Raw genomic sequence first — 14,355 nt, forward strand, 5'->3', positions numbered from 1 at the left:
CTTTGTTTCGTCCACGCATAAGGTAATTTTCACACATTCCATTTTAATTTGTGCGAGCAGAAATTGTGAGGAAACTCTCTCATAGCCTGAAAATAGGCCCAGTGTCAGACGTAACAAAATGAAACAGAACTTACCGTGGTCTTGAAGAAAAAGTTGACTGCCATAGGTAGGTCTGTTGCAAAATTAGTTGGTCTTATTTTGCTGGCATGGGCCGAGTAGTTCATAATCCCTTGATGAGATTAATGTACAGTCGTTGCATTTAGGCTCTGGGAGACTTGGAGTGGTTTTAGTCAATCCTGTCGAAGAATACGACTACCAGGCCATTTCCTGCTGTCTTTTTTCACGACTGTCTTCAGCTAGGAATTTTTTGGTAAGCCAGGGAAATTAAGATTTCCCGCTGAAAGAAAAAAAGGGTTTGGTCGGGGAGGCCCTTTAGTGGCCAATCCCCGATCTTGTCTCATTAGCGACAAGACCAATCAGTGGTCCCGTAACATCGTGTTATTCCTGACACACTCCCAAGGGGGCAAGAAAAAAGTAATCGGTAATCGATTACTTTTTTTTTAAAAAGTTATTAAAATGAAACAGATTGTTTTATGTTTGATTTCTATTGAACAAATGAGGCTAATCCCTAAGGATAAGTATTATGTGTTTCTACCACAGAAATGAGTAAAGTTTCAGCTAACAGTTTTAACCAAATCAACAGTATCAATAATTAACAACTAGAAAGAAAAAACTATAATAACATAAGTCAGTAGACAATTCATCTTTAATTGCTACAATGGGGAACTTAACCCAACCTAACATAACATGTTTTCCGAACAATTTGGACAAAACCAAATTCCGGTGGTATCTTGTTCATTAACTCCGACGCAGTTAAAATGATACCATTTGTTGCACTTATCGCAACATACCATTGGAGATGATCCATCATTCTCAATGGAACAAGTTGGGCAGAAGAAGGGACCTCCCTCCTCCACAAACTCTGACGAAGAGGATTCAGGATTATCCTTCATTTCCAAAGGGAACAAATGTTTTAGGGAGTGGATTTGTTCACACCCATCCCTTAATATGCGAGCAGAACGAGCCTTTCCATCGTTTCCGTAGATGAGGTTGAGCACCTTACCAAGACTCCAGAAAGGTCTAGGTTTGTTGGGTGTTTTAATCAAAACAACGTCACCGACTGAAATCCTTTCAGTAACTTGACTGATCATCTCTCTATCTCCCTCCCTTATGGAGAGAAGGTATTCGTTGTACCAAATTTTGCGGAATTTTTCAACAAATTCATCTCTCAGCTGCAGAGAGTTTAACAATTGCACCCTACTCGGGGTGTCAGGACAGAGATCATCGACCTCCATGTTTCCCAATATCAAGCGTGGGCTATAGCCCGTTTGCAGAAAATGATTAAGGGTCAAAGTTTCCAATCCCCTTTCCGCAGAGTCAACGTAGGTGAGGGGTCTGTCATTAATGGCCTTCTCTACGTCAGAAACAATAGTTAGGAAGTTGAAATATTCGATCTTCCTTCTACCAATTAATTTGTGGAAACACCGTTTCACGGTTTGTATCATCCGCTCCCATGTGCCTCCATGCCATGCGGAATAAAGAGGGATGGTAACATGTCTAATTGAAGTTGATCTGAATTGTTCCTTGAACTCATCAGAAATGAATACTTCTGACAACGAGATACCAGCAGCCAAGAAGGTTTTGGCATTATCAGAATAAACGTAGGAAGGGACACCAAATAGGTTAGTAAACCTGACAAATGCCAGTGGAAAAGAACGTGTGCTCATGTCAGGCAACAGTTCAAGATGTACAGCCCTGAGACTCATACAGGTAAACAACAAGAGATACATTTTGGTATCCTCATTGTTCCCCTTTATCCAAAAATGGCCAGAAAAGTCAACACCAACTTGGTTGAATGGGCGAACAAAATTTGTCCGGTGGGCTGGTAGTTGGGAACCCGAAGGGGTCTGACAAGGCAGAGAATTTATTTTTTTGCATGTTATGCAATGGCGGAGGACACCCTTCACTGATTGTCTCCCTTGAGGGATCCAAAACCCCATTAGTCTTAACTTGGTTAGGGTTGAGCTAACTCCGAGATGACTGCAATTCCAGTGTGCCTCCTGAACCACTAGTCGAGTCAAATCATGATATTTACCTAAGATGATGGGGTGTTTGACTTGATATGGGTGAATATCAGAACTTTGTATGCGATCTGTAGCGCGCAGCACTCCTTCATTATCCAAGAATAATCCAAGGGCACTTACTCTTGGCGGTATAGTTTTACCAGCAGGTTCCCTTAAGTAATTTAATTCGCAGGGGAATTCTTTCCTCTGCATACTAGAGAAAAGCAAAAACTTTGCCCTTTTAACAGTATCGGTTTGTCTATGTTTCAATTTATCGACAAACCGCAAAACCTTCTCCAGCACACCGATTGTCTTCGTCAAGGAAGAGAATTTTGAAATATTAAACGAAAGAATATTCTCTTCCGAAGTAGCCTCATTGGAAAGAAAGCAAGAGACAATCTTTTTATTAGTGTCATTCAGACACGGTAACGGAGTTATTGGCCAATCAACAGCACTTCGATTTGCCCAATCAGGGCCATGAACCCACAAATCGAAAAATTGCCGGAACTTAGCAGAGGAAAGACCCCTGGTTAACAAACCTGCCGGGTTTTCAGCAGAAGGGATATATTTAAATTGAGGTAAGATACCAAAATCATTTTTGATAGCTTCCAACATCCTCTTAATGTCCAAAATTCGGTTTTCCACAAAGAGATTTTTCTTTGTACCCCTACCGTTCAACACCCAAGACAATGCCACCTGGGCATCAGAGACTACAAACAAATTACGGACGTCGACAGGCTGCAAGGCCCTTAACACATTAGGGACGACCTTAAAAGCAAGATAAATTGCCATAAGTTCCAGAATGGGTAGGGTTTTTTTCTTAAGAGGAGCCACCTTTCCCTTTGCGAATACAAGGTGACGCTGCGACCCCTGCTTGGCATACAGCGAAAATCCGTACGCAAGTTTGGAAGAATCGCAAAAGCATAAGAAATCAGTAGGAACGTCATTCACCAAGGCATTCCTTGGAAACTCAATCCCACTCAAATCGTTCAACTCATCAGCGAGATTCTGCCAAGCATCGGTGAAATTTTCTGGGATTTCTTGGTCCCAGGATAAATTGTTCCTCTACAGTTGACTGATTAGGATCCTGCCCTGGACTGTGACAGGAAGGAACAACGATAATGGGTCAAAGATTCTGGAAGTCTGAGACAAGATTCCTCGCTTGGTGTTGACCTTAGAATCTATCGCTACGGGTGCCAAGCACACAGAATCTCTCTGTGGAGAATAATGGTACCCTAACACCTTTTCAATGGGGGGAGGAGGAGAAACCAGGGTCCCATCCTCGATCATTTTAACTTGTAAGTGATTGTGGTTGGGATTGCAAGACTGAAGTTCAAATCCAGCATCCATTAATCTTTCTCGTACTGTTTCGTAGGTTGAACAAAGAGAATTGAAATCACTATTGGTAGCGACCAGATTGTCGACATAAAAATTATTATGGAGCACAGAGGAGGGAACATCATCAGGGTATCTCTCGGTATGCAGCTTGATGATACAACTTAAAATGAATGGGCTTGCATTGAAGCCGAATATTACTGTATTGTATCTATAAGCACGCAAATTCTCATTCACCTTCAAGAAAAAACAAAATCTATTTTTATCCTTATTGGTCCTCAGACGGACCTGGAGGAAGGCTTTTTTCAGGTCCCCCAAAAGTACATAATTGTTCTTCCGGAAGACCAGCAAGAGGTCCAACAATTGGGCAGTTAGGTTGACACCAGCATAGGCCGCATCATTAAGGGAAACACCTCCTCGTCTCTTGAAGGAGCAATTGAATACAGGTCGCATCTTGGTGGTGACCCCAGTTCCTTGTTTTATGACCGGACGATGGGGGATCCAACAGTAATTTTTATATTCTCCCGGAGGAACATAGATCTGTTCTATAACTCCAAGTTCCTCGTACTCATGGAAGACCTGAGTATACTTGTCATAAAGCCCCCTTTTTTCCAAGGAGATGGCCACCCTTTGCATGATTTTCAAGGCTGGAATGTAGTTGGAATCGACCAGGGACAACTTCTCGTCATCCCACGGTAAATCAACGTAATATTTACCGTCTCTTAAAACTACGGTTTTCTTAAATTTAGTAATTTTATCTTCATCATACGAAGATAAATTTGATTTTTCATCTATCCCTATAGAATCTAGGGATAAGAATTTCTCCACTCCGCGCTCAACGAAGGAGTCTTCGAAAAATGGGCCCAGTGGGTCAGGGAATGAAGACACAGGGTTTAAGGCACCCTCAATTAAATAGTTTGAACACTTGGGCAACGAGCGGACAATATTTTCAAAGGGGGTTATGTCAAGTGGATTTTCCAAAGTATCGGCTTGACCTTTCGTAAAACAGCCCACATTCCCAAACGGGATAATTCCATTGGAGGTTTCCCAAGCAGAACCATTAAGACAACTTATGAGCTGGAATTTTTTCATACGTTGGATTATATCCAACCCAACAAGACCATGTAATAATGTGTCGTTCATACTCTCGTACCCATGACAGAGTCGAAATCCTGCCTCTTTTATATTGGTTGTCACTTCATTAAACTGTGACACGTTAAATTTTAAATTTAAACTATCCGTAAATAGTCCAGCATGGAAAAAGGGCTTTTGCGCCCCTATTTTCACTGACACCCCAAGTTCGTAGAGGTCTAGGGTTTTTGTACCAATAAAGGTATTAATGGGCATAACTACAGAATTAGGGGTTAGATTCTCCCGAGAGCATAATTTCCGCAAAATTGCATTAGAGAAAAAAGATTTTTGGCTGCCAGTATCGACGAGGCAGTTAAAAGACACAGAACGTTGTTCTCTCTTTAATGAGACCCTTACCACAGGAAATATGCAGCTGCCATGTTCTGCCAGAATCGTTTTCCCGACGAAAGGTTTGGGCGACTTTGGGCACATCGCTGAAAAATGGGACCTTAACCCACAGGAAACACTTGCATAAGGAAAACCTTTTATGCCTGGACATTTAGCTTCCTTATGTGAGCCCAAACATTTGGTGCATAAATTTAATGCTCCCGCTCTCTCAAGTCTAACATCAAAGGTCTTATAAGTCGTACAGTCCCTAGCGCTATGGTCAGTTTTATCGCACAACTTGCACGACCTATAATAATTGTTGCTTGGGGGAGAGGGTTTTTCAGGTTTTAATTCCTTCCGAGATTGAAGGGAATTCTTTAAAGAATTTGCGTTTTCTCCCTGTCGCCTGTTGGACAAAATGGCGGACGGTTTTGGCGGGCCAATTTCGCGCCCTTTCCAGGCTGGCGTCGCCATGTCAATCTCCAGAATTTCGGGGATAACTTCCATTATTGTTTTAAGGGAAGGGTACCTTGTCCTGGCTCGGGACATTAATTGTTTACACATTCCGTTAGGAATTCGTTTTAACACAATGTGAGCGACAAGCTCGCCTGAAACCGAGCCGTCTACAAAAAAATCTCCCTTGAAGGAGTTGTCCAGCTCGACCAGGTCGGCCTTGACTCTATCAATATAGTTCCTTAGAAGAGAAGGGCCCCCTATAGTATCTGTGGAAGAAAGCATTTCTTCAAAAATTTTATTTTTTATATCGGCAGGGTTGTAGAATTTTTCCCTTAAAATATTTATAGCTTTCAGATAGTTTTCCGGCTTGATATCAAGTTCGGACACCATCTCGAAAGCTTTTCCGCCTAGCTTCGTTTTTAACAACAGAAGCTTATCAGAATCATCGTCCAACGACGATGTATAAAATTCGAATCTCTTCAGAAAAGTTCTAAAAGAGAATTTATTCCCTGGAGGGTTATCCATGAATGTCGGACAATCTACCTCCAACTTAATTATAGGGGATTTCCCTTTCTTCCCATCTCCTCTCATTGTTGGTGCTTCGAATTCCAGAAGCGTTTCACGAACCGAGACAGTAAACGCGTGGTCTTCGTCACATATCTCAGCTCGTTCCTCAGCGAGACATTTAGTCATAATTTGGTCGACTAGACTTTCACAGTCAAGCAGCTATCTTTTTACGTCAGAAACACTACAGGCTATTAGTCTAGGAGAAGCGTCATGGGTAAGTCTCTCTACCGTAGTAGTTATCCTGACTCTCTTAGCCGCCAGGCTGGCCTCAAGCTCCTTGCGAGACGGATACATTTTGGAAAGGGAGAATCCTTCTAGACCGAAACCAAAAAACAAAACTCCCTTTTTTTTACGGATAAATAATAATGTCAAATTTACGAACAAATAGTGGTAGAACACAATGTTTAAATTAGAAAAGGGGGAATCCTTCTAGACCGAAACCAAAAGTAATTTTTTTTTTTTACAACCACCGAAACTAAGAAATTTATCATAACATGGAAGAAACACATAAAAATAGAAGAAAATATCTTATCTTACTATTAATTTAATTTGTTTTTTTTTTACTTATATATATATATATACTTCGAATTAATGATTCCTCTTTGTTTTAAAAATGTTAGTTAAACCAAGAAGCAGCCTATTAATTAAACAAAGGCAACAAACGAATTATCGTACTCAGCTAATAATATTTTTTTGTTATTGAATTAGAAGGTACTATTTTTTTGTTATTGAATTAGAAGGTACTAGGAATCATTAAAACAACTAATTTTGCAAAATGCTATGTGAGGAAACTCTCTCATAGCCTGAAAATAGGCCCAGTGTCAGACGTTACAAAATGAAACAGAACTTACCGTGGTCTTGAAGAAAAAGTTGACTGCCATAGGTAGGTCTGTTGCAAAATTAGTTGGTCTTATTTTGCTGGCATGGGCCGAGTAGTTCATAATCCCTTGATGAGATTAATGTACAGTCGTTGCATTTAGGCTCTGGGAGACTTGGAGTGGTTTTAGTCAATCCTGTCGAAGAATACGACTACCAGGCCATTTCCTGCTGTCTTTTTTCACGACTGTCTTCAGCTAGGAATTTTTTGGTAAGCCAGGGAAATTAAGATTTCCCGCTGAAAGAAAAAAAGGGTTTGGTCGGGGAGGCCCTTTAGTGGCCAATCCCCGATCTTGTCTCATTAGCGACAAGACCAATCAGTGGTCCCGTAACATCGTGTTATTCCTGACAAAATAGTCGCTTCACTAAAAACATTTATTTCATGTCGCAGCCAAAATAAAACTGTGACAGCTTTTTTTTTGTACACAACGCTTCCTTTACGATCCTTACCGAATACTTTTTCTTGGGTGCGTGGGTGTGGGGCTTTCTTCGCTTGCTTTACCAGCTGCATTAATATTTGTTTATACTTTAATAAAAACTAGTCATAATGCTGGATATAAGCTTCATATTTTACTATATTTACGTGGTTAGGTGAAAGTATTGAAGAGTTATAAAACACCTCTTCTCCGCATGTTAAAAATGGTGTTCATAATAATACTGTTATTACTTTAGCACAGTAACGTTTATTCATAAATAACGACAGGGCTTGCCTCGATTAATTTACAGATCAGGAAATAGTTACTTTATATACATTAAAGAAAAACATTAAAAAATGTGGTGCTTTGAATTCAATTTTTATCGTATCTTTTTCTTATTTACATTTTCTGTGGTGGTGGTGGCGGAGGCTTCGATTAATTTCCCCAATACATTAACATATATATTTTAATATATAGATTATATACAATCCATTACATATGCTTTAATATATAGGTTATAAACATATATACTTTAATATATAAATTATAAACATATATACTTTAATATATAAATTATAAACATATATACTTTAATACATAAATTATAAACAATATATACTTTAATATATAGATTATAAACATATATACTTTAATATATAAATTTTAAACATATATACTTTAATATATAAATTATAAACAATATATACTGTAATATATAAATTATAAACATATATACTTTAATATATAAATTATAAACATATATACTTTAATATATAAATTATAAGCATATATACTTTAATATATAAATTATAAACATATATACTTTAATATATAAATTATAAACAATATATACTGTAATATATAAATTATAAACATATATACTTTAATATATAAATTATAAGCATTTAACTTAATATACATTAATATAACTTTAATATATAGGTTATAAACTTAAATATATAGGTTATAAACATATATACTTTAATATATAAATTATAAACAATATATACTTTAATACATAAATTGTAAACATATATACTTTAATATATAAATTATAAACAATAAAAACGATTTATTTTACAACTTTTCTGTATCTTTTGTTTATTACATTGTAAGATGAAAGTACAAGATAGTTGTAAAAGATGTGAGAATGGATTTAAAAAATAATAATGGTCTTATTTCAGCACGGTAGCTTCTCTGCATAACTAACGAATATATTGGGGGTAGTACTGCGGCTTCGATTAATTATAGATCAGTCAATAATCACATTCATACATACATTAATTCTAACAATAAAAAATGCTTTAATTTAAAGTTTTACGTCATCTTTTTTGTTTTTTAATTATTACGTGCAAATACAGAATATTGAATTAAATAATAATATTTAATTAAATAATAATATTTAATTAACTAATAATATAATTAATATGTGCAAGTACAGATTATTGAATTAAATAATAATATTTAATTAAATAATAATATTTAATTAAATAATAATATAATTAATACGTGCAAGTACATAATATTTAATTAAATAATAATATTTAATTAAATAATAATATTTAATTAAATATTATTATTTAATTAAATAATAATATAATTAATACGTGCAAGTACAGAATATTGAATTAAATAATAATATTGAATTAACTAATAATATTTAATTAAATAATAATATTTAATTAAATAATAATATAATTAATACGTGCAAGTTCAGAATATTGAATTAAATAATAATATTTAATTAAATAATAATATTAAATTAAATAATAATATAATTAATACGTGCAAGTTCAGAATATTGAATTAAATAATAATATTTAATTAAATAATAATATTTAATTAAATAATAATATAATTAATACGTGCAAGTTCAGAATATTGAATTAAATAATAATATTTAATTAAATAATAATATTTAATTAAATAATAATATTTAATTAAATAATAATATAATTAATACGTGCAAGTTCAGAATAGTTGCAAAAAGCATTCCCTCCGTCCTCATTTTAAATCTGCGTTTGGAAATAATAGTTAAATGTTAGTATTTCAGCACATTACTTTATCGGCATAAGTACCCACAGTTTTTTCTGTACTTCATTTAGAGGGAAAACATGGCAAGATTGTTATTACTTCATGTGTTGGATCAGTTATTCCATCACTCAGAATTTAGTAGCAAAGTTTACTCAAATATAGCTGAAACCTACGATGCATCCTCAATAGCAAACTGAGAGAGCATTTCTACTTCATAAAATGACATGATGTCATACAAACTTTTCAGTTCTCTGCAGTTTACTCTCGATGATGACCATGCTGGACAATGCGCTACAGAATTTTTAAAATCATTAGACTTACCGGTGATACAACTACACAAATTACAGCTGAACACTGGAAGCTTAATTATGCTACTCGGGAATCTTGATGCATCGTGATAATGCAATATAACAAGATTGTGTTTTGAACGCATGCAACCTTATGTGTAAGAAGCTATCATAGTAACTTGTATGGTTAAGTGTAACGAAGCCACATAGACTATGTAGCAACAGAGACAGCTAGCCTATGCACATAACCAAGCCGTGGCGTGAGTAGACGTCACAGCGAAGGAAAAGAAAAAAGCGGATAGAGATTTGAAACCACGTGAATGACGATAGCGAGGCGAAGCACGTGCCGGCGAGACAGATTTGAAAAATCCGCGTGGCGGTGGTTGGACTTGAGTACACGTGTCGAGGGGAGAGGAGAAAATGTACGAAATCAACATGGCAGAGTTTGGTTAAGCACATGGCGAACAAAGAGACTTGTCAAATTAGCATAGTTTAGAAGATGTTATAAATAAGGGCATTTTATTTCCACTAAAACAGGCTGGGTCGAATTTCTTTACTTTTTTTGTTGTATTTTGACTGTCTTTGCATGCAACGTGTTGGGTCTGAATGAAAATGTAACAACCAATTAGCATTCATTCCTATAATACATATTAGTTCGTCATAATTTGCAATTCAGTTCCAAGGGATTCACTTTCCAATTGAATTAGGTTTTACCATGACAATAATCAAGTCCCAAGGAGAATCCTTGGCAGTGGTTAGCCTCAATTTAGCTTCGGTTAGTTTAAGCCATGGACAGTCTCATGTTAAAGGGTGGGCTCTCTACAATATATATATATATATATATATATATATATATATATATATATATTATCACCAGAAGGCACACCATCAAATATTGTCTATCCAAATAACACAGACAATACACATTCGCTTACAAAACATCGTTTATTTTATATCATTCCATATTTATATGCTGTTATTGACTGATGATAAATTCGACTCGAACGTACAACAAACAGCCGCCAGGCATAAATAACCTCCTCATACAACCACTTGTTAAGAATAATGATCAGATCCATTATTTCAGAATGCATTCTCAAAAAACAACTTCTAATCCTAATGATATCAGATTATCTGATTCATAATTATCTAACAAACAATATTCATTAATAACAATTCTGAGGCAGAAAAAATGTTTAAAAATCCTATTTCGGTCACCTACATTTTTAATTCTGTTCATATTACATTTTTCTTTATTATTTCATCAAATCAAAATTTAAAACATATTATTTCTGTCATTTAAACTATAAAACAATTTTACTTATAAAAATAGCTTTCTTTAAGTAATAAACATGTTATTTTGCGTATTTTCGTTTGTTTCGGTAAAATAATTTTGTTGATAACTTTCAGTTATTTTTCCAAGATTACATGCTCAAATAATAAATACCTAATAAAACATTCATTTCTTTCCAGTTTCAATGATTCTATAAATAATTTTTCTTTAATTTTTTTACACAGGCATCACTACATTATCAAGGCCAATAGGCCACTCGAGGATAAGAGTTTAAGAGTGTACAGTAGAAATTGGACGATATAGTAATCATTAGTAATGGAAATTCGATAAATCTGTTGCCAGGGACGCTGGGAAAATGGTGGGATCCTTCTACCGCTCCAGAAGATATCTCACTACTGATGCAATTCTCTATCTTTATAAAAGCCAAGTACGTCCAAGGATGGAGTACTGCTGCCACATCTGGGCAGGGGCTGCTAAAAACAGCCTATCCTGCCTTGACAGAGTACAAAATAGACTTCGTGGTTTAGTGGGGGGTGCCCTTTTCTCTTCCCTGCAACCTCTCTCCCACAGCAAGCCTGTGTTTGTTTTATCGCTATTTCCATGACAGGTGCTCGTCTGAGCTCCAATCTCTCGTCCCCCCTCGCCAATCTTTCACAAGAAACACCCGTCTAGCTGAAACTACTGCCAATAAGTTTCCCCACTCTTTATCTGTGCCTAAATCCAAATGTTGATTCCATGAGCAAAGCTTCTTTCTTAGAACTGCACGCCAGTGGAACTCTCTGCCGCTTGCCTGTTTCCCACCTGACTACAACTTGGACGTCTTCAAGTCCAACATAAACAAACTCCTGACAAACCGCCCCCTTAAGTAAGACACTCTATCAAAACCCCCAATACTAATGATTACTACAATACTATCCCATTGATTGCTGTACACGCAATAATCCTTATCCCTGAGTTGCCTTCGGGCCTTGATAAGTGGTAACCCCCATGTAAAACAAAAAAAAAACTTATATCGAACGTCTCATCAAGAACTTATTTACGTTAGACTTGAAGACAACCATATTGTAGTCAGCCGGAAAGCAGGAAAACGGACGACAATTACACTGGCGTGCAGTTCTGAGAAAGAAGCTTTGTTCATGGAATCTACGTTTAGGTTTAGGCACAGATAAAGAATGGGGGGAGTTATTGATAGTATTTTCAGCTAGACGAGTGTTTCTTGTAAAAGTTTGGCGAGGGGGGACCATAGACGTAAGCTCAGTCGAACACTTTCCATAAAAATAACGATACATCAGATCAGAGAAAAACTCGCAACATCTCTTCTGTGAGATAGAGATTTGCAAGGAAGAGAAAAAGACATCTCCTACGAGGCTACGAAGTCTATTTTGAACTCTATCAAGGCAGGACAAGTCCTTTCTAGCAGCTCCTGCCCAGATGTGTCAACAGTATTCCATCCTTGGACTACCTGGCTCTTATATAGATAGAGAATTGCATCAGCAGTGAGATATTTACTGGATCGATAGAAAGATCCCATCATTGGCAACAGATTTGATGTACGTGTTCAATTTAAGATCAGGAGTAACGGTCAAGCCTAGAAGCTTGTCAAAACTTGAGGCCCCCTGAAGACGAGAGCCATTCATTTCAATTGATGCCAGATGTGGATCAGAATGTTGATGATGTAAAGAGAGAAGCTTGGTTTTAGATGCATTAAAAGTAACCAGCCACTCCTTTCCCCATTGTACCACGTGCTCAAGATCAGAGGAGAGAGAATCGTAGAGAACTTGGTCGTTTACTGTCTTAGATGTGCTACCATAAATGGTAGTTTCATCAGCATAAATGTCTATAAATGATGTAAGGATGTGATTTGGAAGATGATTAATGTAGACCAGGAAAAGAGTTGGGCCCAGGATGGACCCCTGAGGGACTCCAGCATTAATACTGTGAGCTTCTGATTTTTTACCCTCAACTACTACTCGTATGAACCTATCAGAAACAAATGAGTTAATAATTGAGAAGACATTTCCAGCTGTACCACAGCTAGAGATCTTGTGAAGTAAACCTTTATGCCATACCCTATCAAAGGCCTTAGATATGTCAAGAGCAATTGCCCTAGAAAGGTTTCCTCCGTCGAGAGATTTGCTAATCCTATGAGATATTACTGTAAGCACACATCTGCTGTAGATCTAGCAGAACGGAAACCATATTGAGTGTCACTAAGGAGATTATTTTTGTTGAGATGGTTGATTACTTCTGTATTTAACACAGATTCCAGAAACTTACTCATGACCCACAGGAGACTTATTGGCCTGTTTTGTAAGTATGGGCGCTAATTCTGGTTGAGGGATTTTGAGTACTATAATTGGAATACCGTCAGGGCCAGTTGCTTTACTGGAATCAAGGCAACATCACGTACAGACATATCTATATCACATAGCGTGCTCTCTCATACAGGAGGAAATATTGGGGGTTGGCGGCATTGGTCGCAAAGGGTAGAATTAGCTGCAAAGTTCTTGGCAAAGAGTTTGGCTTTGTCTGATGCTGACGAGATTACCTCAGGTCCATTGATGATATTTGGGATAGAGCACACGCTTTTGTTCAGGATTTTGTTTGCTATTTCCAAAACTGGTGGGAACCAAGCCGCTGCTCATCTACTTTGGACTTGACGGATTGAGCATACACCTCTCTTGCGTTCTTTATTACTTTCTTACAATGGCAGTCATGAAAGCGGCTTTAGTTTCCATACATATATCTCTGTGCGTTATTTTTTAGCAGATTATCTGTAGTCACTATTTTCCGTAACTCACTTAGAAAAACATAGTTTCAATTTTTTTGAGGTGGGTGGGATTCTCTTACCGAATCAGTCCTGACTTTGTGACATTTTTCCAATGGCCAACGCTTGTACACAGATTCTTACCAATTGACATAGAATATTTAAACAGATTTTTCTTTACTTAACAGTCTTTTATATAAAACTGCGCAACGCCGAAAAACGAGTTTTGCTATTTGATTTAGAAAGTTTCTTATCTTTTAATTATTATTATCATATTATTTATTCTCTCCCTTTTTCTTTCTTTCTTTCTTTCTTTCTCTCTCTCTCTCTCTCTCTCTATATATATATATATATCTATATATATATATGTGTGTGTGTGTGTATGTGTGTGTGTGTGTGTGTGTGTGTGTGTGTAAAACCCCGGGATGCAACATTCAAAATAAAATACAGTATAGCAAGTTTACACAAGTATATAATTAAATAATATTATAAATAACACCGTAAGGTGGGGCAAATACCATAACCAGGGAAAACATTCTATTCCACATCGTAACCTGAAGGAAACGTGTATATATATATATATGCATATATATTTATATATATGTATATATATGCATATATATATGCATATATATATATTTATTCATTTATTTGGGGGTAAACAGTTACATATGGTCGCTACAAATAGCAATCTGTTTCAGTCAAAGAGACTTCCTCATGCGATATAGGACCTCTTGGCGCC

The 14,355-nt window shown here is 36.5% G+C and overlaps 2 protein-coding genes across 2 annotated transcripts; both read right to left on the reverse strand.

Moving 5' to 3' along the window:
• Window positions 1–797: 797 nt before the first annotated feature.
• Window positions 798–2,915, reverse strand: LOC145263283 (uncharacterized). The gene has a single exon (XM_080120365.1). The coding sequence runs from the start codon at window positions 2,913–2,915 to the stop codon at window positions 798–800; it is 2,118 nt and encodes a 705-aa protein (XP_079976491.1).
• A 273-nt stretch (window positions 2,916–3,188) lies between these two features.
• On the reverse strand, window positions 3,189–6,065 carry LOC145263284 (uncharacterized). The gene has a single exon (XM_080120366.1). The coding sequence runs from the start codon at window positions 6,063–6,065 to the stop codon at window positions 3,189–3,191; it is 2,877 nt and encodes a 958-aa protein (XP_079976492.1).
• Between the last annotated feature and the right edge of the window lie 8,290 nt (window positions 6,066–14,355).

Source organism: Euprymna scolopes, chromosome 38 (genome assembly GCF_053919585.1).
Source record: "Euprymna scolopes isolate OS-2025 chromosome 38, ASM5391958v1, whole genome shotgun sequence".
Classification (NCBI taxonomy): Eukaryota; Metazoa; Mollusca; class Cephalopoda; order Sepiida; family Sepiolidae; genus Euprymna; species Euprymna scolopes.